General features: G+C 43.0%; 1 protein-coding gene across 33 annotated transcripts in view; it reads right to left on the bottom strand.

Moving 5' to 3' along the window:
* PARD3 (par-3 family cell polarity regulator) overlaps window positions 1-26625 on the bottom strand; it is a 569056-nt gene extending 542431 nt beyond the window's left edge. For 18 of the 33 annotated variants that reach the window (XM_045586311.1, XM_045586306.1, XM_045586297.1 and 15 more), the window contains exon 1: window positions 25499-25549. In XM_045586311.1, coding sequence (XP_045442267.1) covers window positions 25499-25534 — 36 coding nt within the window. In that variant the 5' untranslated portion in view covers window positions 25535-25549. Of the gene's footprint in view, window positions 1-25498; window positions 25550-26228 lie in introns of those variants that run through there. The other 15 variants (XM_036454329.2, XM_036454275.2, XM_036454226.2 and 12 more) reach the window with 4 other exon arrangements.
* Between the last annotated feature and the right edge of the window lie 265 nt (window positions 26626-26890).

Here is a 26890-nt window from a genome sequence, read left to right on the forward strand (position 1 = left end):
TACACTGGACCTCTAGTCAGTCATAACTGCCCTTAAGTTTTCAAGGACTCTGTTTTTCCACAATGGATACATTTCACACTTTTATCCATTTTATAGGCAAGTCATCCACCACTTGGAACTTACATATCTACCCATAATTTTTATGGCAACACCTGAACACAGAAAATCCAGTGTGTCGAGCGACAGTTGTCATCAGAGTAAGGTGTAGGATGCTGTGAGTCTCTTATAGAGATGGCTAATGGAATAGTTACACACTAAAGAAAAACCTTTGTGAAAAATCCTTCTCAGCTGGCCAGTGTGGCTTGGTGGTTGAACACAAACCTTTGAACCAGGATGTCACCGTTCAATTCCTGGTCAGGGCACATGCCCAGGTTTCAAGCTTGATCTCTAGTAGGAGATGTGCAGGAGGCAGCCAATGGATGATTCTTATCATTGATGTTTCTATCTCTTTATCTCCCTTTCCCTTCCTCTTAGAAGTCAATAAAAATATGTATTTTTAAAATCTTTTTTAATGGTATCAACTTCTTAGCTCTTAAAAGTTCTTCCACTTTTAATTATTTCCCTATAATAAAACATGTAGTAACAATCAAAATTACTGTATTAAGTTCCTTTTAAAAAGTACATTTTGCATAGGGATTCTTTTATCTCTTTAACTCAGCATATCTATTTTTGAATTTCAGGATTGTGGGTGGGGTGGTGAGAAGGCACCATTTGAGCTATGCCTAGGATTGTGGAAAGATGACCCAGTGTGGGCTTGGGAAATGGCATGTGGTGCCCAGGAAGAGAGAAACCCCCAGAGCACACCCTCGAATGCCACTGGAGGTAAGAAGAGGCACAACTGTCTTGGTGGCAATAGGAGGCCTCTTAAACTTTCTAAGCAAAGCCACCATAGCTCTGGCAGCAGTACAGAGGAAAGACTTGAAAAAACAAGGAGAGAGAGAAAACGAGGGAAAGAATTCCAGGTGAAGGGACATGTACACAGTGAAGGGAACTGACTCATGGACTCAGCATGACCTTTGGGTCAGTTCTGTCATGATATAGGATAGCAAGTGAGAAGAAGCGGTGGCACCTCAACGGGAAAGGCAGGTTGGGTCCATTTTCAGGCTGATGAATTTGAATGTGACTTGGAAAGCCCTGCAGAACTATGGGTTTCCGTCCTGGAGAGACTATGAGGAAATCTGTCCTTAGGAACTGTGTAGGGGGTTCATTTCACATGGGTGGATGTTCATGAACCAGGAGACAGCCATAACAAATTGGGGCTGAAGATATGTTTATTCCCAAACTTGATACCTGTCAATGATATGTAAAGTATCTCATTTTAAGCAGAATTGAATAGATGTAAGCAAGATCACTATGGGGTGCGCCACTGAGGAGCATTCTACACAGGGTTCAAGGATTTCCCTCTTCAAATGTCACCATCAGCCCAGGCCACACACTCAGGGGCAGCCACATCACTACCTTTAACTTTTCCAGTGTCTCTGTCTCTGCTGAGCATGTAAAATTTAATCCACTAAAGGGAAGCATTCCTGTGATGAAATACCCATAAGCCTCTACAAAAAAAAAAAAAAAAAAAAAAAAAAAATCACATTAGAAAAGTAACTATTCTTTAAACTTGACATTGCTTGGCAAATCCTATCTAATAGAGAGGGAATATGCTAATAGACCACACCCTCAGAAAGATGGCGGCTCCCACAGCCAATAAGGAGGGAATAAGCTAATTGACTGCCATGTACTCAAAGATGGCGGCACCCAATCCCCTCAGTCCTGCCAGGGTGGCAGGCGCACGAAATCCCCCAGCCCTCTCAGCCCCCGAAACTTGCCTGTGCATCAGATGTCAGCTGCCCAGCTGCCAAGGGCCAGCCTGAGGTGCAGGCAAACCTCGGATGGCAGCTGCCCAGCCACCCAGTGCCACTCGAGGCTCAAGTAACCAGGGGCGGCCGAGGTTTGTGCTGCTGGCAGTGACAGCAGCAGAGATGTGATGGGATGTCACTTTCTCCTGATCACTGGGCCCCATCCAGAGCATGACTGGGCCTCTAGTGGTATATAATTTAAAATATCATCTGATGTACAAAAGTTGATCTCCTCTATTCATTAGCAAACTAATGGCATGACCTCATTTCCTAGTCTATGTATAAACTTAGGGGTACTACAGCTTATTTACCCTACAGGACATTCTGATAAAGGGATTGTGAGTGGCACAACCACTCTGAACCTCTGAGAAGAAGATGCCACATACACCTAAAGTGTTATTTTCCTTATTACTTTCGACTACAGAGCCTGGGAAAGCTGTCAGATCTTTGGACTCATAAATTACGAATGCAAACTACTTCTTAGGTTTGACAGCTTTAAAAGTTCAGGATATAGCCCTAACCAGTTTGGCTCAGTGGACAGAGCATCAGCCTGCAGACTCAGGGGTCCCAGGTTCGATTCCAGTCAAGGACATGTACCTTGGTTGAAGGCACAACCCCAGTAGAGGGTGAGCAAGAGGCAGCTGGTCAATATTTCTCATCGATGTTTCTGACTCTCTTCTTTCCTCTCTGTAAAAATTCAGTAAAATACATTTAAAAAAAGAAGTTCAGGATATATATTTTATTACCCATGTCCAGATCAAAAATAGAACAATTTTAAAACATGACACAGAACAACAAAAAGACTAAGTGTTTGATGCTACATGCAATAAACACATATGCATGCACACATACTGATGGAGGAATAAAAGGGGCCACAAGGTTTTTTACACTCCTTGTATTGTTTAATGGAGATCAACTTTTGTCCTTCTCCCCAGGATCATGGTCACTCAGTGACTGGTCTGGCACATACTATCATGTTTCCCCGAAAATAAGACATCCTCCAAAAATAAGACCTACTTACAAGTTTCCTTCTGAGTGAAATATAAGGCATCCCCCCGAAAATAAGGCCTCCCTAGGCTAAACATGAGAGATTTGGTCCACTGATTCTGAAAGAAATGGAGTAACAAGAAATTCACCAGGAAATTCAGGAATTGGATTGTTATGATGATGTTCCAGAAGATGAGGACATGATTGTCATTGAATAAATGAGTAAATTCTTGATATTGTAGGATTCACAGTTTGTCTGGTTTGTGTTGACAACTTTACCGTACTACCGTACTGTATACAGATAATAAATTTCCTTTATTTTCATTTAATAATAAACGTGTACCGTATTCTTCTTCATGGAAAAATAAGACATCACCTGAAAATAAGACCTAGCGTATCTTTGGGAGCAAAAATTAATATAAGACACTGTCTTATTTTCAAGGAAACAGGGTAGTAGAAGATGGGGATAATGATGCTTTGCTGGTTTCCATGCTGGTGACACCATGTGTAACACTACAGTCAACAGTCCCAGCTGAGCCCAGGTTTCTAGCCATCTGCACCAAGCACCAGGCATCATGTGAGAGGCCCTATCTAGGACCTTTCAGAGCATGTCATTTGCCAGTTGAATATCCTCCTGTAACCCCAAGTGGAGCAAAAGAATCACCCAACTGAGCCCTGACAAATTCTTGACCCACCAAATCATGAGATATCATTAAATAGTGATTGATGTAAGTCATCAAGTTTTAGTCTGTTATGCAGCAATATATATAATATATACATATATATATATATACATACACATATATATTATATACATTAATTTTCAAGCAACAATTTTATTAATCAACTTATGGTTATGTGCTATCTGAAACTGCCAAATAAGAAGGAAAATTCTTACATGAGTATGTCTATATAGGTCTATAAAATTCAGTACTAGTATGTTCTTAGAGCTACATAATATTTGAAGACAATGTTTTAAATAGTGTTACCAAGAATTGTGCTTTGTAGCTCTGAAAGCACTCTTGAGGAAATTATTTCCTATTTTAGTCACCTCTCACCAGTTTTGGCACAAACACTGGGAGTTTTATGCAAGTCCTCAGCTTGCTCGGTGCACACAGCACTACGGGAGGGTCAGGAAGGAGTGCTGTAAAGGCCTGCACAGGAGTGCATGCCTGAGCTCAGGCTGTCAGTACAAAGAATGGCATCTTGGTAATCTGTCTCCTCTTTTCCCTACTTTTAATGGTATATGAAATGTATAAAGAGCCATGCAGAAAGGGAAAACAAAAATGACAATGCTGTGTTGAAGATGATAAAACTGGTCCACAGGCAAGCAAATCATCTGACCCATGTTTCAAGAGGTCTCAGACCAGAAGCACATATTTGCCAGCCTCGGCATGAAAAGTGTATAAAATGAACCCTATGGGCTTCCTTTTACAGCGTCCACAGTCTTCTCTCACAGTACTGTTTCCCCAACACAAGCATGTACATCCACAAACAAGCTGAAGCAACTCTAGCAAGAGGAATATATTTAATCTACTACAAGCTCTCTTCCTTACTCTACCTCAAACCAAAATCTTAGTTGTCCTGTTTCTCTCTGTTACAGGCACCCAGATGCTATCACCTGACTCACACCATCACTCAGGTATTTTACTCATGTTGATCATTCCCTCTCCCATTCACTACCCTTCCACTCCTCTTTCTACTGTCTCTCCTGGCCCCCTTAACGTATTTCTGTTAGTAAAGTGGTCATTAAACTCAGATCAGAACGTAATGAAGTTTACAGATAAAACCTAAGAAATTCCTAATACAGCTGTTGTCAATCGTTTCCCCAAATAAAACTCAAAATTAACAGGCAGGAGAATTGACTTCAACAGTCAGAAATAAAAATGTAGAGACTGACCCATCATAATAATAAAAGGCCAAGAGGCCTTATGACCAAAACAACCAAAATGACCGGTCACCATGAAGTGCATGGAGCACCTGTTCGTCTCTCCCCCTCAGAGGCATGCTGCCATCAGACTGGCCTCTTGGTCCCTTCCCCTGCCTGCAGGCTCCAGGGAACCAATAAATGCATAAATAAGTGGACAGCAAATCGATGTTTCCATTTCTTTTTTCCGCTCTCTATCTAAAAATCAATTTTACAAAAGTTTTGCATATATTGAATGGTAATTAGTTTTTTTCAATGAATAAAGAATTAAAATCATAAGGAGCTGAGGAGGAGTGGATGGGCACTAAATATTATATTAAAACTTAAATCCCTGGCCGAGACCGGTTTGGCTCAATGGATAGAGCGTCGGCTTGGGAACTGAAGGGTCCTGGGTTCGATTCCGGTCAAGGGCATGTACCTTGGTTGCGGGCATATCCCCGCTGGGGGGTGTGCAAGAGGCAGCTGATCGATGACTCTCTCTCATCGATGTTTCTAACTATCTCTCTCCCTTCCTCTCTGTACAAAATCAATAAAAAATATATTTTTAAAAAAAAAACTTAAATCCCTGGATATATAGTTGATATAAAATTGAATCATCATAAAAATTTTAGTGACTGGCATTTTACAAGTAGAGCGGAGGAAAAGGTGCTGGGGAAAGAATACAGTGGCAGCAGCCCCATGCCGGAACAAGAAGAAGGACTTTCTGCAGCGGGAATCTGAGTGGCTGGAGCTCATGAATGCAGAGGTGGAAACCCAGATGGATGAGCTAAAGCAGGAGAGGCAGCAGCTCTTCCTGATGCTCAGCCGGCATCGCCCCACCTGCATTGTCAGAATTGACGGTGTTAAGACTCCCAACTCAGAAGGCAACCCACTGCTGGAGCAGCTGGAGAAGTGACCATGGGCTGGGAAGGTAGATGAGGAGGACGTGAGAAGAGGGAGGAGGAGGAGGGTCCCAGAGGGCTCTTCCTTGCTGCATGAAAAACTCTTCAATGAGGCTCAGCACAACCAGCATCGGCCAAGCCTTTTTGTGAAACTCAGATCAGCCACACCAGGAAGAGACTCAGGCTGATTAAACCCAGGACCAAGCGCTGAGACCAAAGTAATCCTGAAGAGGGTACTTTTCTGCGTGGGGCCAGGCTTGCAGGAGGCAGGACAGAGGCTCTGGGCTGGAGAGATGCCCAACCAAGCAGCTGTGGGCACTTCTCCGGCTTCTCCACCAGGGCACCCACCCAAAGGACCTCCGAGCAGCCAGGAAAAGCCATGAATTACAACTAAAATTAGTCTGAGTATGGAACTAGAGTGAATCTGCAATCTCCCTGCCGCAAGCCCTGACCCTGACCCTGATCCTGATACAAGGCTAGAGAAGGGCACAGTCCACCCACTGTGGTCCAGCTAAGTCCTGCCCGAAGTGGCAGCCACCCAGGGCGCATCCTCGCCAGCCCTGCTGGAGTTGCTGTGGGCATGAGGCACAGGAGCCCTTCCAAAGCACATACTCACTGAATGTTTACAGACTGGATGTCCTGGCTGGGCTTTCAAATGCACGTTTTTATTTTTTATTTTCATTTAATATTTCTTACAAAAATATTTTATACAAGCAATATATAAATTTATTTCTATAATCACTCGATGTGAAACAATATAAATATGCTATAGTTTGTTACAAACAGATATTCAGCAGTTATGGCCGTTGCGTGTAACTTCTAAGTACTGTAGCGTCTGGGTGTTGGGGGTGGCAGGGGCGGGGTGCAGTGCATTTCCATCCTGCTAAACTCTTCATAGTACTCAGTTCCATATCGCTCAGTAAACATTACTCTTACTTAAAAGAAGAAAGAGGGAGGCCCAGGCCACTGGCCGGCGACGCTGTGGCAGGTGTGCAGCTGGCCAGCGATCACCCCACAGAGGGAGGCCCAGGCCAGCCAAGCCATCACACCCCATGCCTGTTGTAGAGGGAGGAGACCAATGGCAGGAAGGGGGGGAGGGGCAGCGCTGCACAGATGGCAAGCAGTGGTAATGGTGGTGGTGGGGCCAGCTGCCTACAGCCCGGAGAAGAAAAGCCCCGAAAGACCCTGATCTCAGGCCAGGCCTAGGAACCCCTCGGGGGGGATGTCAGAGAGCCGGCCAGATCCCGCTCAACACAGGAGCTGCGCCCTGGTGGTGAGTGCACTCCCACAGGGGGAGCGCCCTCAGCCAGAAGCCTGGCTCACAGCTGGCGAGCACAGTGGCAGTGGAGGGATCTCTCCCACCTCCGCAGAAGAGCTAAGGATGTCCTACTGATGGTTTAGGCTTCCCATGGGCAGGTGTGCAGCTCCAATGGGGAGCGGGCGTAAGCCGTCAGTTGGACATCCTAAGGGCTCCCGGACTGGGAGAGGGCACAGGCTGGGCTGAGGGACCCCCTTTCCCCGAGTGCACAAATTTCATGCACTGGGCCTCTAGTTACCACAGAAAGGATCAGCCCTTGAGCACCCTAGCTGATCCTCCCAACTTGTATTCTGGAAATTTCTGTGTACAGCTAAAAAGAGGAGCAGAATCCCACATCACTTAACACAACCACCCTAGAAGATTAGAAGTTGTTCTAGACCAACAGCTCTCCACCCAGACTGCACAGAGAACTACTGAGAAGCTGTGTAGAAATACCAATATCCAAACACTACTCCGAGATCTACTTCCCTTGCTCTATGTGGAGACTGGGCATCCGTTTTTAGAGTTCCTACTTACAGTTAGGGTTGAGAACAACTGCTCTGGTACCATCCAGGGATCTGATTAAAGCCCAAATTCTAATAGAGTCTGGAGGAGGTCTATGATTCCATATTTCTAATAAGCTTCTAAGGAATGCCAATGCTGCTAGTCCATAAAGCACACTTGAGTAGTAAGGGTTTTCAACAGGTAACCCAGCCTCATTCACACTCACCAACTTTGTCATCCCAGAGGGCACTTCTTCCCCAAATTCATGAGCCATCCAAGCAAATGCAAGTCAGAACGGACCTGTCTCGTCCAATGGGCACTCGCTCTTGTGGTTGCACATTCTAGCGTACGAAAAACACCAGTGTGCCATGGCAGTGGTCACAATGCGGGCTCTGCACTCAGAGAAGGCCAAGCCATGCAGCACATGTGTCTTTCTTGTCCTTTTGCCATTTTCTCATCCTCTTTTGCCCAAGTGTTCTCACCTGTAAACTTGGGATTGCACTGACACCACCACCACTCCATGGAATTTAAGAATACACAGAAAGCACTGAACCCAGTACAAAATGCTCCACAAATGTACACTATTACCAGTAATAATGGGATTACCTCCACAATTTCCTGACACCATTGTTTCTAGTTTCTCCTCCTACCTCTCTGAAATCCCTCCATGAAGTGGGACTGAGAAACATGATAGGCATCTGGTTAAAGGTACTTCTTCAACAACTCCCAAACCTGATAGGGAGATGCCTCTGATATAGCACCCCTTGCACAAGAGCTTTCAATCATCAGTCCTGACCCAAAAAATGTAATGGCACCAAAAGCATAGACTGAACTAAAAGTACCCACACCTCCAGGACCAAAAACTCTTCTGCTTCAGACTAAAATTTCACATATCAAAACAGACTAGAGAGAACTGAAATATTCTAACCAATAAAATAAAATAAAACAAGGTAAATATGAGGTGATAGATGTGTTCATTAACACAATGGGGGAAGCACTTCACAATGTGTAAGCAGTATATCAAATCACCATATTGTATACTTTAAATATCTTTCTGCCCTGCCAGTGTGGCTCAGTGGTTGAGTGTCAACCTATGATTCAGGAAGTCATGGTTCAATTAACTGCGAGGGCACATGCCCACCAGGTTGCAGGCAGGCTCAATCCCCAATGGGGGGCATACAGAAGGCAGATGATCAAATATCCTCTCTCACTGGTATTTTCTATCTCTTCCTTGTCTTTCCTTTCTGAAATATATATGTATTTATTTCAATATCTTAGTATTTTATTTGTCAGTTATACCTCAACTAGAGGCCCAATGCATGAAAATAGTGCAAGCGTAGGCCCTCACAGCCCAGCAGCCTCATAGCCTCATAGCCTCATGGCCCCACGGCCTCATGGCCCCGCCCCCCACAAACTGGTCATTCTGGTTGTTGTAGGTTGTTCCACTGTGTGGTCTAATTAGCATAGTAACTATTATATAGGCTAAACCTGGAAAGAAAAATTTCCCACCAAGTTACTTCTCTACAGTTTTACTATAAAATGCTGGGGTATTCTGGGAAGTTTTTTTCCACTAATTATTAGAAAGTAAAAGGATTAAGGGATGAGAGACTGGGGGGAGGGGGGGGCGGCGAACGAGGAGGGAGGAGAGAAACAGCGATGTCAGAAAAACACATCTATTGGTTGTCTCTCACATGTGCCCTGACCGAACTGGCATGTGTCCTTGAACAGGAATTGAACCCGCAACCTTTCTGTGCACAAGCCAACACTCTATCCACTGAGCCACACTGGACACGGCTAGAAAATTTTTGAATTTTCACTTTTATTAACAAAGGAAAAAAACACAGGAAGTTGTAAAAGAAAGAGCTAGATATAAATTTCAGTCTCCCGTGCTGCTCTATCTGTTTTTCACGTCCTGTCTTAAACAAGTTTTGGATTTCAACTGCACTCATGTGAAACAATGTTTACAAATACTGTAAGAGATCAAAGTCAAAATATGAGCACTGCATAACTAGATGAGTTTTATTATTTTAATCACTACTTAGCAACTTCCCTAAACACATATGAAGAGAGGGAGAAAGCATAATTTTAATTAATAAGATGTCAAAGATCTTCAAAGAAAGGACAACTTACAATATCTTGGTGTGGAAAATATGAATGAGAGGGTTAGTCCTCTTGAACACGAAGCCAGTGCTTTGTTGACAATTTGGCAAATCTGACGCAAGAACACTACCATGCGCAGAACCTGGGCAAGCCTTAAAGACACCACTCCCTATTTAGTATGATAAATAGGTCAATTCTTGGGTGAAGTCTTCAGGTGACTAGCGTGAACTAAGTATTAAAAGTTGCATCAATCTGTCAACCATTACAACCACCTATCTAAGGAGATGATGTTCTTTCTGTGTTCACTGACTGCTGCCTTAGCTGCCCAAAAGCATCGTGAGATCCAGAGAAGGGTAAATGGTTATGGACACATAAATTATAGAGGCCTGTATAATAAAGAATTAAGAAGATCACAAATATGTTGACTTTCCCATTTTATTTTATACCTCAGATTATCTCTGAGCTCCAGGATATTCTCAGAACTACCAATAAATAAATACTAAAGGACTTTAAAACATCTGTGCATTTTACAAATATCAAAAGTATTTACAGTTGCTAGTTTCATTCTTTCCAAATTTCAAAAGATGTTTTAATGTAAAATGTGTAATCAATGTCTTTTAAAATATTGTAAATACAGCAAATAAATTTTACATAATTTCCTTTGATCTAGCAGTATGGCAGATTTTGTAAAGTAACAATGGCTAATAGTAAAAGCAAAAGGGCATATAACTAAGATAGTTGGACAAATACAATTCTCCTCGACCTATAAAAGAATCATCTTTAACTATTGTACTGGGTGACTATTTCATATTCATCTATTACTTTTTTGTCTATTTTCACCTTTTTCATCTATTTCCTATTGATTTCTTAGTAAATACTAACACTGGAATTTCTATACTTTTAAGGGGGAAAAATTATCTTTTACCAAATCATCTTGAAAAACAATACTTGGCAGCATAAATAAAATGAAAATCAAGATGACTTCATGAATTAGCCATTATAATTGTGCCTAATAATGTTTAAAACTTGAAGAGAAAGAAAAGATCTAATATTGACTAAGAGCCTATTACATGACAGGGGCATTCTCTACATTAAATCACAGAAGCCAACAAAAGAGAGCATTCCCAAATAATAGGTGGAAAAACTGAAGCTCAAAGAACTTACAGAACTTGCCAGAGTTGAAAACTACTAAAGAATAAAAAATAAAACTGGAAAAGCTCTTCTGTTACACTCATCTTTGTGGTATCTAAATCAATGGCAGTAAAATTTCTTAAAAATTCCTTTTAATTTCCTTAAATAGCATAAGAATTATTCTGTGATTTTTTTAAAAATTGTTTTTATTTTTTAAAAAGACTTTTTAATTTAAGTTAAAAGTTTTTTAAATAATTTTTTATCCTGTGATTTTTTTTAAGGGAGAACAGTTTTAGCACACATTCAGCTTCACACATCTAGAGCCTGTTCTTATGATGTGAGAAGAAATAATTTATTTTTTTTTACAATATATTTTTTTTTTTAGTAAATTATTATCTGTGTACATATTTTAACATTGCCCCCCCTCCTCCCATACATATCCTCCCTCGCCAGAGTTTTGGGTCCATTGGTTGTACTTATATGCATGTATACAAGTCCTTTGGTTGATCTCTTATCTCCCCCAGATCTCCCTACCCTCCCTGCTGTAATTTGACAGTCTGCTTGTTGCTTTACTGTTTTTATATATATCTTTTGGTTCATCAGTTTATAATGTTCTTTATTATCCATAAATGAGTGAGGTCATGTGGTATTTCTCTTTCATTAATTGTCTTATTTCACTTAGCATGATGTTCTCCAATTCCATCCAGGTTGCTGCAAATGATGAGAATTCCTTCTTTTTTATGGCAGCATAGTATTCCATTGTGTAGATTTACCACGGTTTTTGGATCCAATCATCTGCTGACGGGCACCTAGGCTGTTTCCAAATTCTAGCTACTGTAGATTGTGCTGCTATGAACATAGGGGTGCATATATCCTTTCTGACTGGTGTTTCTAGTTTCTTGGGATATATTCCTAGGAGTGGGATTACTGGGTCATATGGGAGTTCCATTTTCAGTTTTTTGAGGAAACTCCATACTGTTCTCCACAGTGGTTGCACCAGTCTGCATTCCCACCAGCAGTGCACGAGGGTTCCTTTTTCTCCGCAACCTCGCCAACACTTGTCGTTTGTTGATTTGTTGATGTTGGCTATTCTTACAGGTGTGAGATGGTACCGCATTGTTGTTTTGATTTGCATCTCTCCGATAATTAGTGACTTTGAGCCAAAACCAGATAAAGACAACTCAATGAAAGAGAATTACAGGCCAATATCCCTCATGAACATAGACGCCAAAATCCTCAACAAAATTCTAGAAAATCGGCTCCAGTAGAACATCACAAAGATCGTACACCATGACCAAGTAGGATTTATTCCAGGAATGCAAGGATGGTACAATATCCACAAATCAATAAATGTGATACATCACATAAACAAAATGAAAGATAAAAATCATATAGTCATATCAATTGATACAGAAAAAGCATTTGATAAAATCCAACGCCCTTTCCTAATAAAAACTCTCAACAAGGTGGGAGTACAAGGATCATACCTCAACATAATAAAATCCATATATGATAAACCCACAGCCAACATTATACTCAATGGGCAAAAACTAAAACCATTCCCTCAAAGAACAGGAAAAAGACAGGGATGCCCACTATCGCCATTCCTCTTTGACATAGTACTGGAAGTACTAGCCATTGCAATTAGACAAGAAGAGGAAATAAAAGGCATCCAAATTGGAAAAGAAGAAGTAAAGTTATCCTTATTTGTAGATGACATGATATTGTACATAAAAAAACCAAAAGACTCCATTAAAAAACTGACTTAATAAATGAATTTGGCAATGTAGCAGGATACAAGATTAATGCCAAGAATCTATGGCATTTCTATACACCAACAGTGAAATTACAGAAACAGAGACTAAAAAAGCAATTCCATTTACCATCACACCAAAAAAATTAAGATACCTAGGAATAAACGTAACTAAGGAAGGACCTATATGCGGAAAACTACAGGACACTGAAAAAAGAGATAGAGGATGATGTAAAGAGATGGAAGAACATACCATGTTCATGGATTGGTAGAATCAACATCATCAAAATGTCCATACTTCCTAAAGCAATCTATAGGTTCAATGCACTCCCCATTAAAATACCAATGGCATATTTCACTGACCTGGAAAGAACTCTCCAAAAGTTCATTTGGAACAATAAAAGAACCCAAATAGCCACAGCAATACTGAGAAAGAAAAGTAGAAGGGATCTCAATACCAGACTTCAAGCTGTATTACAAAGCCACTGTTCTCAAAACAGCCTGGTACTGGCACAAGAATAGACATATAGATCAATGGAATAGAATAGAGAACCCAGATATCAACCCAAATCACTATGCTCAATTAATATTTGACAAAGGAGGCACAAATATACAATGGAGTCAAGACAGTCTCTTTAATACATGGTGTTGGGAAAATTGGACAGATACATGCAAAAGAATGAAACTAGATCACCAACTGACACCATACACAAAAATAAACTCAAAATGGATACAGGACTTAAACATCAGACGGGAAACCATAAAAATACTAGATGCATCCACACGCAGCAAAATCTCAGATATAAGCCAAAAGAACTTCTTCACTGATACTGCCCCTAGGGCAATGGAAGCTAAAGAGAAAATAAACAAATGGGACTACCTCAAAATAAAAAGCTTTTTTACAGCAAAAGAAACCATCAACAAAACAAGAAGAAAGCCCACTGTATGGGAGAACATATTTGCAAATGTTATCACTGATAAAGGTTTAATCTCCAACATCTATAGACAGCTTATATAACTGAATAAAAGGAAAATGAATGACCCAATTAAAAAATGGGCAATGGACCTAAATAGAATATCTTCCAAAAAAGACAGAAGGAAGGCCAAGAGGCACATGAGAAGAAATAGTTTAGGAAAATTTATTCCAATGAGTCTAAATCACTAGTAACCATTCTTAGCAAAAACAAAAGAATAGTACTGCTAACATCACTATTTTTTTTTTTTTTTTTTTTTTTTACGTCCTGTTTGAACCCTAACAATAGTCACAATAGTCCCGTGAAGAAGGAGGTATTTTTGAAGCCACAGATCTTAGGCTTACAGGATTATCCTTTTTGTTCTCAGACACATAAATGATGGAAACTGCTCTTCAGAACCCTGGTCCAGAACATGAAATCTTATACGCCTGCCTCCTAGGAGAAAAAAACACCCACCATCAAACTTTCCACCTTTAGCTAATTGTGTTTTTGTAAGCATCTGTATTTTAAAAAGTGTGTCATAAAATACCAATGATAAAACTGAGCCCATCACAGGAAATTCAGGGTTTCCTTGAAAAAATAAGATAACTCTGGTGATATGTGCCCTCATAATTTAAAATATACCTATATTGTATTCTTCGGATAGTACAAATGCTGAAAAAGCACCATCTTCCTATGTAGCTGCTTATACCGTTATCAAGCTAAATGATGCATTTCACTTTCAGAAACCCTTGATTTGTCTGAAAGCTTTTTCCATATTTTGAACCAAGTGTAAAGGTGCCAAATTCTGCATTCAACTTGAATGAGCTTAGATATTAGTTGCCCTGTGAGGTGGTATTCTAGGAACTAATATCACCTCCCTCTTCCAGAGGTGCTGCTGGCTACAATGAGAAAAATTTCAGTGCAGAGTATCAGGCTGCTGGGCAGAAACCTGACTATTGTTCACATATGACTTTGCACAATGGGCTTCAGAATTATAAATTATATACCTTAACTGCCTTTGTGGTATAAGAAAGTGTATTTACAGGAAAACAGTTTACTTTTTAATTCTGGATTTAATATTGAATTTAGAAAATTAAAATAAAGACATGAGAAGTTTTTCTAGATTTTTCAAAATATATTTTTATTGATCTCAGAGAGGAAGAGAAATGAAGAGAGATAGAAACATCAATAATGAGAGAGAGAATCACTGATCAATGATGAGAGAAAATCATTGATCAATGATGCTCTCAGGTGCCTCCAGCATGCCTCCTCCTGCACACAACCCAGGGAATATGCCCTGACCTGAATCAAACTGTGACTTCCTGGTTCATAGATCAACCCTCAACCAATGAGCCACACCAGTCAGGCATCTAGTTTATTTTTTGTTTGTTTGTTTGTTTGTTTGTTTAAATATATATTTTATTGATTTTTTTACAGAGAAGAAGAGAGAAGGATAGAGAGCCAGAAACATTGATGAGAGAAAAACATCGACCAACTGCCTCCTGCACACCTCATACTGGGGATGTGCCCACAACCAATATACATGCCTTGACCGGAATCGAACCTGGGACCCTTCAGTCCGCAGACCGACGCTCTATCCATTGAGCCAAACCGGTTTCAGCAGGCATCTAGTTTTTATTCTATACTTAAAAGAACAATAAAACCTCAATATAACAGACTAATTCAGGCAAGAGGATGTCCATTAAAGCTGAAAGTCTGTTATATAATAAAATAGGTTTTCCAAATGCATACGTTAAAAAATTGACAAATTACTAATAGTTAGCTTACCTGTTTTTATTTATATAGACACATTTATGTAATGTTTCTGAACATCTCTGACATAGAAACAAATGTTATATGGGACTCTCAGAACTATAAAATACCTAAAAGTGGAGTTTATTCACAGTGGCTATGTAGCCTGTTTTTGAAAAAAAAAATCTTTATTAATATCACATACCATAAAATTCATCCACTTAAAGTATACAATTCAATGATTTTTAGTATATTCACAAAATCATACCACAAAACCATATTCACAAAACCATCATCACTATCTAAATTTAGTTTCCCCTAAAACCAAGCCCCATAGCCATCAGCAGTCACTCTCCAATACCCCCAAATTCCATTTCTAGGCGAACCACTACTCTGATTTCTCTATTTATAGATTTGCCTATACTGATCATTTCATATACACTGAGTGGCCAGATTATTATGATCTCTGAACGCATAATAATCTGGCCACTCATTATATAATAAAAGGCTAATATACAAATTGTCCCCTCGACCAGGAGTTCAACCAGCAGGCAGGCCAGCCATCAGCCCATGTCCAGTCCCTTTGGCCAGGCTGGCCAGACCCCACCCATGCATGAATACACACACACACACACACAGCGTTCAGAGATCATAATAATCTGGCACTCAGTGTATATGAAGGCATACAATACATGGGCTTTTGTGACTGGCTTCCTTCATAAAGCACAGTTACCCACATCATAGCATGTATCAGTGCTTTATTCTTTTATTGTGACTATTATTTTAATGTATGGATATACCATATTTTGTTAGGTTGATAAATATGAGCTGTTTCCACTTTCTTGCTATCTATAATAATAAAAGCATACTATGTTATTTAGACCGGACAGCCAAACGACCTCCCGGCAACCTTCAAGATGAAGCCAGGGCTGTGAAGGCTGAGCTCCTTCTACTAATTTCATGCATCAGGTTTCTAGTTATGAATAATGCTGCTATGGACATTCATGTACATTTTTTGTGTGAAGACAGGTGTTTTCATTTCTCATATCTATATATATAAAAGGCTAAGCAACCATCCAACCATCCAACCAGGTGGTAGATATTTACAAGCACCAACCACCAGAAGGCAGACACTCAACACAGGAGTTGCTGAGCTGCAATGACTTGGCAGTGGCAGTTTTCTGGTGATGCACCCTGGAACTAAAGAGGAGGGAGCCCGATTCCAGAGTGCGTCACCCGAGAACCACCCTCTCACAATCCGGGACCCCTCAGCATGCATCAGACAATTTGACCAAGCAATCCCACTTCTGCTATTTGATCGAGGAATCCCGCTTCTAAGAATATATCCTAAAAAGCCTGAAACGACAATCAGAAAGAATATCGGAGAGCTGGTTTCAGCCTGATCCCCCCAAGGCCAGGCCAAGGGACCCCACCTGCCAGAGGGACCCTGCTTACTCTACAGGTTGGCTCCAGGGAGTGTCCAGCCTGGCTCACCCAGTCTCAACCCTCCAGCCACCTTCTAATTTCCTTTCAATGTGCATGAACCTGTACACTGGCTCACTAGTATAATATTAATAGAAAAAGTAAATAATTGACATTTCACACCATTTAAACATGAGGCTTGAAATTTTTTTTTTTTTTTTTTTTTTTTTTTTTTTTTTTTTTTACAGAGAGGAGGAGAGAGGGATAGAGAGCTAGAAACGTCGATGAGAGAGAAACATCGACCAGCTGCCTCTTGCACACCCCCTACCAGGGATGTGCCCGCAACCAATGTACATGCCCTTGACCGGAATCGAACCTGGGACCTTTCAGTCCGCAGACCGACGCTCTACCACTGAGCCACACCGGTTTCGGCGAGGCTTGAAATTTTATTTCTAAGTTCTAATATCAATTCATGGAGAAAAAATAAGCAAAAATTTTTATTTAATGATATAAATCACATACCCCATACACAAGAATAAACTCAAAATGTAAATATAAGTCATGAAACCATAAAATCCTTGAAGGAAACATAGGCAGCATAATAGCAGCCATCTCACATTGATAAAATGCCTGGCACAATAAAAACAAAGGAAAAAATAAACAAATGAGACTAAATCAAACTAAAAAGCTTCTGCACCACATAAACAAAACAGCATCAAAATGAAAAGGGAAGCCACTGTATGGGAGAACATATTCGCCAATGACACGTGATAAGGGGTTAATATCCATAGTATATAAAATACTCATACAAATCAATGAAAATAAACAACCCAATCAAAAAATGGGCAGAAGACCTAAAAAGACACTTCTCCAAAGCAGATATACAAAAAGCCAAAAGACATATGGAAAAATACTTCACTAATCATCTGACAGATGCAAATTAAAATGACAATGAGGTACCACCTCAACCAATCAACAAACAAGTACTAGCCAGGATGTGGAGGAAAAGGATCCCTAGTGCACTTCTAGTGGAAATCAGCACGGAGTCTCCTCAAAAAGTTAAAAATAGAACTACTATTTGACTGAGCAATCCCACTTCTAGGAATATATCCTAAGAAGCTTGAAACATCAATCAAAAAGAATGTATGCACATCAGAAAGAATATATGTGAAGAAAAAAAAAAAAGAATATATGTGTATCTGTGTGTTGTGTGTCTGTGTGTCCCATCTCCCCCCCCCCCCCCCCCCGCCCCATGTTCATACCAGCGCTATGTACAACAGCTAAAATCTAGTAACAGCCCAGTGCCCATCAGTAAATAAGTGGACAAAAAAGCTGTGGTATATTTATACCATGGAATACTGTGCAGCTATGAAAGAAAAGGATCTCTTACCCTTTAAGAGAGCATAGAGGGACCTGGAGAGAAAAACAAACCAGTCAGAGAAAAACAAGTACCACATGACCTGATTCATATGTGGAATATAATGAACAAATTAAACTGATAAAACAGATCCAGAGACATAGAAGCATGGAACAGACTGTTGAATCTCATAGGGAAGATGGGGATAGGTGAGTGGGTGGATGGGAAGAGATTAACCAAAGAACTTGTATGCATATATATGCATAACCCATGGACACAGACAATAGTGTGGTGAAGGCCTGGGGTGGAGGTTGGGAGGTGGGGCAGGTTAGATAGGGTCAATAGGGGGGAAAGGGAACATATGTAATACTTCCAACAACAAAAACTTAAAAATAAAATGAAATGAAAAGGTGACAGGCCAGACACAAGACAAAGAGTGTGAAGAAAAGTCATTCTACATAATAAGAGGTGATATGCAAATTGACCTTCACACCCTCGCACAAGACAGCTGCCCCCCATGTGGTCACAAGATAGCTACCAAAAGATGGCTGGCAGGGGAGAGCAGTTGTAGGCAATCAGGCCAGCAGGGGAGGGCAGTTGGGGAGACCAGACCAGCAGGGGAGGGCAGTTAGGGGGGACCAGACCTTCAGGGGAGGGCAGTTGGGGGGACGGGGAGACCAGGCTTGCAGGGAGAGCAGTTAGGGGTGACCAGGCCAGCAGGGGAAGGCAGTTGGGGGCAACCAGGCCAGCAGGGGAGGGTAGTTGGGGTGACCGGGCTGACAAGGGAGGGCAGTTGGGGAGCTGGCAGGGGAGCAGTTAGGCATCGATCAGGCTGGCAGGGGAGTGGTTAGGGGGTGATCAAGCTGATAAGTCCCATATTGTGAGAGAGATGTCCAACTGCCGGTGTGGGATCGGGCCTAACAGGCAGTCGCACATCCCCCAAGGGGTCCCTGATTGGAGAGGGTGTGGGCTGGGCTGAGGGACACCCCCAATCCTCAGTGCATGAATTTTGTGCAATGAGCCTCTAGTCTTTATATAATTTCTCCAAAATAAAAATAAAAATTTAAATAGGGTAAAATAATAACTAAAAAGATAACAAAAGTGAGTAAAACTATATAAAGTTACTGACCCCCTGGCATTACTTTCTTGACCTTGGTCCCATCCAGGACTGTTGCATGGGCGGCCATGCAGGAGGAAAGCACACATGGGCCTAACCTAACACCTCCCTCTCGCACCTTGAAAATTAACCTGTGGAAAGCACCTTCCTGAACCAATCTTACATATTTCTTTCTATCCTTGAACTGCAATCATCTACTGAGTGTTCACCATCACCAACCTGCATCCAACTCCACAGGCAGTAAAAACTCCCAGGACGGATGGAGGATCTGTCTATGGGTTAGTGGTGCAAGTGCTACCTCCATGACCAGTTAATTCATGCATGTTCACTGTGAGCCAAGAAGCACTTCACATCAGTCACTCTCCCTGCAAATCTCAGATCCTAAACTTTTCTATTTACTCCTGGCACTATCCCAAAGATCCCAACTGACAGAATTAGAGGCACCAACAGAGCATAGGTGTGCTTCAAGCCAGATTCCCACATTGCACTGGCCACCTGCCTTGAATCTGGTCCAATGCAAACCCCAGGACTATCCTCTGCTTGGTCTGAAAACAGACTGAGCTCCTTCAAAATAGCTGACACAAAAGAATAACTCCAGAAACTCCAAATCACACTAAAGCTTCACTTCAATTGCAAGCTCTCTGTGGCAATATGCCAAACACAACACTTATTAATGTCCTTAAAATTAGCAAGTGCTGGTTAAAATCTCCTATGTAAAAGTGTATTTTTTTTTTGTGGAAGAATATGTATGATGTATTTATTCTTAACTTTTTATTTACTCAACCTTTAAGACAACTCTATGTGGCGGAGGCCTTCACATGTTTCGCCTGGAGGAAGGAGCACAATTCTTGGGTTCCACAGACAAACACACTACAGCGAGCACATTCATCCAGGTCAGCGCAGGTGCTGAGAGGAAGAGGGGAGAATTTCAGCCAACTTTAGGAGCAGAGAAGGCTGGTCTGAGCTGTGGCTCAACAGATAAGCAGTCATGGGAGGAGCAAGAATTCCAGGCAGAAGAAACAGAAAATGCCAGAGCAAAGGTAGAAAAATGCAAACAAGTCCAAGGGTGTGGGGCTGGATAGTCTGGAGAGGGAGAAGCTGCAGTCAGGAGGGATTCCTGCAAGGCAGGCTGTGCTGAGGCAGCAGGGCTTGCCTCTGAGGAAAGGGGGCACAGAGGCACTTAAGCAGAAAGTATAATAAGATTTGCATTTTAGAGAGACCAGCCTTTCAAACATTTTTTTATAAGACAAAAAATGTTAATAAAACAAAATCTATTTTATTAGACTATTGTTATGCTTGCCTCTATTGTCATTCAAACTCTGAAATAATATAAGTATTTTCCTAAAAGTCTCAGTAAGCTTTTAAGTTTATAACAACATGCACTTATTCACAGAAAAAACTCAAACCAGAACAAGATTTTTCATAAAACCATGACTTACATGATTTAGTAGTCTCTAGTCCTCTCTCAGCACAAAAAAAAAAAAAAAGCAAACATTTTTAAAAGTCCCTCTGTCCGTCCCTCTGGAGTGGCTCGGTAGTTGAGCACAGACCTATGAACCAGGAGCTCACAGCTGGATTTCCAGCAGGGCACATGAGGTTTCAGCTGGGTTCTCACTGGGGGCATGCAGGAGGCAGCCAATCAATGATTATCTCTCATCATTGATGTTTCTATTTCTCCCTCTTCCCTCCTCTCTGAAATCAATAAAAATATATTTGGAAAAGAAAACATTTTTAAAGATAAGTTACTGCCCATTAACTCAAGTTGGTTGTTTTTTAAATAGCTCTAAGGTTTCCATGCTTGAGGGACAGATGCAGTGACCCCTGCCCCCCCAAAAGAAAAAAAAACACCAGATAATCAATCTAGAATTCAGCCAATATCTGTAGCTTTTATAATAACTATACTCCCTGCCTCATACACACACACTGCTCACCCAATTTGCACTTCTGATTGTGATGCTGCTGGGACAAACGGTAACATTTGTGGCCAAAACCGGTTTGGCTCAGTGGATAGAGCGTCGGTCTGCGGACTGAAAGGTCCCAGGTTTGATTCCGGTCAAGGGCATGTACATCAGTTGCGGGTACATCCCCGGTAGGGGGTGTGCAGGAGGCAGCTGGTCGATGTTTCTTTCTCATCAATGTTTCTAGCTCTCTATATCTCTCCCTTCCTCTCTGTAAAAAATCAATAAAATATATTTTTTTTAAAAAACAACCATTTGTCACTTATTCTTTAAAGTACACACTACCTTATTATTATTATTATTAAACATATTTAAAAGTTACTTTAAACATTACTGATATTGTGATAGTGGTAACATAAAATTCAACAGGGTTACATTTATTAAAGTTTTGAGATATCTTGTTTTGATTAACAGTACATGCTGCTCTACCCAATTAAATTGCTGTTTGTTCCAGGAATTTTTGTTTGTTTTTTTAAGGTATTACATGTGTACATACATACCTTACCAATCCCCACCCCCACCCCTACATGCCCTCCCTCCCCATACCCTCCCTCCCCAGAGTTTTTCATCCATTGGTTATGCTTATATGTTTGCATACAAGTCCTTTGGTTGATCTCTTATCTCCTCCATATCACACTACCTTCTTAAGCAGAGAAGAAACCAAACAGGAATAGCATACTTGGGAAACTTTCCCATCGAGTAAAACTGTTTGATGAGTAAAAACATACTCATGATTAAGATGCAGGACTGAGTTTCACATTCACCATCCTGTTTGGTACTCACTCACCTTGACCCTGCAAGGGAGTGTCCCATTTTAGACATGAGGAAAGTGAAGCTCTGTGGGGTTGGTTTGCCCAACATTAAATGGTGAAAAAAACCTAGGTCTCCACACCCAATCCAGAGAGCAGCGAGTGAAGAGGTTCCCACAACTCCTACCCCACCTCCCTCCCTTTCAGTCCTTTCTCTCTTTAAGTTGTTACTCGGCAGTCAGCAGCAGAGGTGAATCCCACACACCACAGCTCCCGGCCTCTGCCAGAGGACCACTGGTACACACTGCTGCTCTACCCAAATACCCCAGCTCTTCGCAAACCACCAGACTACATAAAATGCTGTCTCGCCCTGGCATTCCGTCCTCCTCAGCTCGATCATGACCCACCACCTCACCTGGATGCTTCACAGGAACCAAAAGAGCCCGAAAGCCTGGCACACCTTTGTTCAGACTGCTTCACATCCTACAAAGCCCTCCCTCCTACTCCTCAGAATCAACCAGACACTTTCCACATTCACATGCCTGGACCCCACTGCAGGCCTAGATAACCAAAATGCCCTGGCCACGCATGTGCTTTATGAGGTCACTCCATTACCCAAAACAAGGCAAAACTTCCCACTCACTATACCCAATGCAAACCCAGGGCCATTTATGACCACTCCCATCTCTGAATCCAGAAGCAATTACCATCTGTACCACCCTGCTGCCAATTAATGCTAAAGCCTACTGTTATTTGTAGTTTTCTATAATTGTCCTGACTCCTACATTGTATGTTTCTTGAGTGCAAGAATTGAGTCTCTTTCTTCACAGAGCATGGCACTTCGTACACAGAAGCCTTTTTTAAAACAAGCATAGCAATTTTATTTTTCTCCTAAGTTTGGAAGCACAGCAGGAAAAATGGGAAGCCTCACTCAGTGCCACCCTTGATTCACTAAGAATTAAGGAGTCCCCAACAAAGCCCTAGCATACCACAGGAACAGCCACTGCAGCTGGGGCTCCACTCCCTGTATTCATCGGAAACCATGGATGAGTCAGGCCACAGGCAATAGAGCAGACACATACACAGGCAATCAGTCCTCCCATTGTAAGCACTTGAGAAAATCAATGAATGGGGATGAACAGCAAAAATATTTTCACCAGTCAATGATCATAAGCAAAAAATGGTTTTCACTAGACAAAAAATGCTATGACTAAGAGTAAGACGTTAAATATCTGCTTATTGAGGATATTTTTGGTATTAAGTCACACCACTCACTGTCAGAAAAACTGATTTGTTTAACCCAAAGAGAAAACAGCTCAAATATAATGCCAAAAAATTAGCGTTTCTCTCCGCACCCCCCCCCCGCCCCCCTACACACACACACACACACACACACACACACACACACACACACACCACAAAATGCTTACTGCAGAGAAAGCCTCAGTGATTTGGGATCTTTCTTTCTCTTATCCTTCTTTTCCCTTCTTTGGTTTAGTTGGTGTTTATACAAAGCCATAAACATGATCTTTCCACATTTTCTACTAGATTGAGCAGGAGTTTGTCATGCATGTCACCTAGCAACCTAAACACCACTCTACAGATTCCCAGATTCCCAATTCTTCATACAAAATGTATCTTTGTTCTATTAAACAATAGGGATAAGAAAGAGATAAAAAATATAAAAAATAAAAGGTGAAATTGGTGTTAATATGTATTGCTTCATACTTATTTTAAATGAGGTGGGAGAAATAAAGAAATTTCTTTGTAACCATTACCTGACAATTTAAGTCTTAAATTAAGTCTAGGTCTATTTGTACTTTTTTCTCTTAAATCAGTGGTTCTCAATCTTTCTAATGCCGTGACCCTTTAATACATACAGTTCCTCATGTTGTGGTGACCCCCCAACCATAAAATTATTTTTGTTGCTACTTCATAACTGTAATTTTGCTACTGTTAATGAATCGTAATGTAAATATCTGAATTTTCCAATGGTCTTGGGCTCTACAGCACTCGACCCACATGTTGAGAACTAACTGCTAGCAGGGTAGCCTAAGACCATCGGAAAACACAGATATTTACGTTATGATTCATAACTCTAGTAAAATTACAGTTATGAAGTAGCAACGAAAATAATTTTATGGTTGGGATCACCACAACATTAGACACTGTATGTATTAAAGGGTCGGGGCATTAGAAAGGTTGAGAATCACTGATTTGAGAGAAATACAAATAGACCTAGAAGATCCTCAGGCTCTTGAAACATCTGAGAGTCAAAGAGTCTGATAATCCAATGGCTGAACTTCATATACTACAAAGCTCACCAGAAAATTCACCTTCTGAAATATGAGTTGCACTTAAAGAGCATTTAAATAATTTTGCAAACCCCTGAATCATCTGGCTCCTCACTCTCATTTTATCCAACTCCAATACTACCATCACCCTGAGAATTACCCTTACTTCCTCCCCAATCTGGCAATCTACTTTCCCTCAAAACTCAGCCCATATGCCCCTTCCCTTTGGGGTGAGTTCCCAGACTCCCTTAAGATAACTGCACTTACTTTTCCAGACTCCTAAGTCACTGTGAAATAACCACCGGTACTATTATTTTTAAGGGTCCACCAAGGCCTCCCAACTCCTTTTCTCCCCACTGCACAACACACCAGTTCACTCCACTGCCTCCTCCCCATGGAGGGCCATGGAGACTCTGGTCCTAGACTCTTACAGCCCAATTTCCACAAAGCAGCTAGTGGGTCCCCTAAACATACAGTACCCAGAACAATGCCTTGAACAGACTAGTACAGCAGATGCTTAAAAATTTCCGTGGAATGAACAAATGACTCAAACAACTGCATCTGCATCTCCCAGACTATTCAACCAATGTGTATTGTACACATAATGAAATGTGAATCATTTTAAGCATATAAATTGTTAATCATATAAATAATTTAAGCATGTAAATTACAAGTATGTAAGCAAGAAAATGTGGACCACCTTTCCCTATTCAGGAAACGAAGCACACCGCAAAGTATATATTAATGTATTTCTCTTTCCTTTCAGGATTCATTTTGTTGGATGATTAGTGCTTTATAAAAGTTAAATCATAAACTGTCACTCACAAACAATCCTTTAAAATACTAAATGTAGGTATTGTTTTATCTGCTGTGCTACCCATCACACCACCACCACTCCCCCTCCATTGGCGTTGCAAAATAAGCAGGTGCCTACTTTCTGCTAAATTTATTTGACTTTCAGTGAGAGTTCAATTAACTGTAAGGAACATTTTAGAATTGTTAGTCAACATGTGTGTCAGGTTCTAAACGTCTCCAAGATTACCTTTAAAAAGCCAAACTTAAGCTATTTTTCCAATATATACTAAAAGAAAAAAAAATATAAAAAGGTGTGAGTTTTGTTTTGTTTTTTCGAGAAAATTAGGGGATGCCACCTGGAGCACCCCATACACACTCAGGCTGATAAAGCTATCGTCCCCCTCACCTGCTGCCCCAAATCTCACAGGAGCCATCACTATCGGGAATAAATGGGAAATTTTACATATGAATATGCTTTCTATCACACATTACTGCAAAGAAAATACCCTCAGTTGCTTGAGAGAAAACTTCGGTGGCTGGCCTGTTGTCAGGCACAGCAGATAAAACAATTTAACAAAATGCCTTTTCACTTCTGACACATTGTACAGGAATGCAGTGAAGTGGGGACAATGTTATCATTCCACCAGAAAAAGGGAAACCTACTCAACTCCGAAATCACAGGCCCCGCGGCCTCGACACCACATGAAGCCAGTCCACTCGGTCCGCGCTGAGGCCTCGGAGGAAAACTTTTCATCCCAGGCTCGGGCTTCACCAGGCAGCCCTGCTCCCGGGCCCCCGCGGCTCCGGCCCGGGCCCCGCTGCCCGCCAGCTGGCGGAGGGGAGCGCCCCGCGCCCGCCCCCCTCGGCCGGCGGCCCCCGCTGCCCGCGGGGCCATCGCGCGGGCGGGAGGTTCGCTCGGCGCCGAGGTCCTTCCCCGACGGACGCGGGGAGTGGAGGCAGCAGACACGCTCCGGCGGGATGGATAAGGAAACTCTCCTTCGGACCAAAAGTTGCCTGTCCCAGCTCCGCCGAGGCCTGGGGGCGGGAGAGGCCTGGGGCTGGATTTCCACCGCGGCAGGCTGTCGGGGAGAGGCCGGGGTCCGACGCCGCCGCTCCGGCCGCTCCCGGGGCGCCGGGCACCAGCCGCCCCGCCGCCGGCCCTCGGGGGACAGGCGCCCGGCGGCCGGCCCGGGGCGCGGGTCCCGCGCGGCCGCAGGGACGGCGCTCCGACCCGGCCACGCGGGGACTCCGGCCGGCAGCCCGGGGCCGGGGGCGCCGGAGGCCGCGCGGCGCCGCGCGCTCCCTCTCCCCGCCTCCCCGCTCCCTCCGCCTTTCCCCAGGAAGCGCCATATTGATCCCGGCGCCGCGCCGCCCGCCTCCCGCGCCCCGGCCCCTCACCTTGGCGATGGCCTTGCGGTAGCGGGTCACTGCCTGCTGGATGAGGCTGGACACTTTCATGCGGCCGTCTCCGCAGGGCACGACGACGCGGGTCCTCCCGAAGCACACGGTCACTTTCATGCCGCCGCCGCCGGGGCCGGCCCGCGCCCGCGCCCCTCGCTGACGGCGGCGAGCGGCCCTGGCCGGGGGCGGGCGGCGGGCGCGTGGCTGCGGGGCGCGGGCAGCGACGCGGAGGAGCCGCTCGGCTCACATGCCCGGCGCGGCGCCCTCGCCCCCGGGGCCCGTCCCGCCTGTCCCCGCGGCGCCCGCGGTCCGGCCACCTGTTCGGCGTCTCGCGCGCTCGGCGGCGGCGGCCTGGGCTTGGCGGCGCTCGGGCTCGGGCTCGGGCTCCGGCGGCGGGGGAGGGGACGGCGGTGACGGGAGGGAGGGAGAGAGGGAGGGATAGAAGGAAGGAGGGAGGGACTGAGAGGGGGAGGAGCCGCGGCACACAACACCGCGCACGTGCGGCGGGAGGCGGTGGCTCCCCGCGAGAGGCGGAGCGCGCCCGGGACCCCGCCGCGGGAGCCGGGCTCCGCGTCCCGGCCCCCGCCAGCCCGGCGCGCGGCGGGCTGCGCTCGCCCCACCCCAGCCCCCCTCCGAGGCGCCCGCGTCTCTCCGGAGCA

The sequence above is a fragment of the Pipistrellus kuhlii genome, unplaced genomic scaffold (assembly GCF_014108245.1).
Source record: "Pipistrellus kuhlii isolate mPipKuh1 unplaced genomic scaffold, mPipKuh1.p scaffold_m20_p_1, whole genome shotgun sequence".
Classification (NCBI taxonomy): Eukaryota; Metazoa; Chordata; class Mammalia; order Chiroptera; family Vespertilionidae; genus Pipistrellus; species Pipistrellus kuhlii.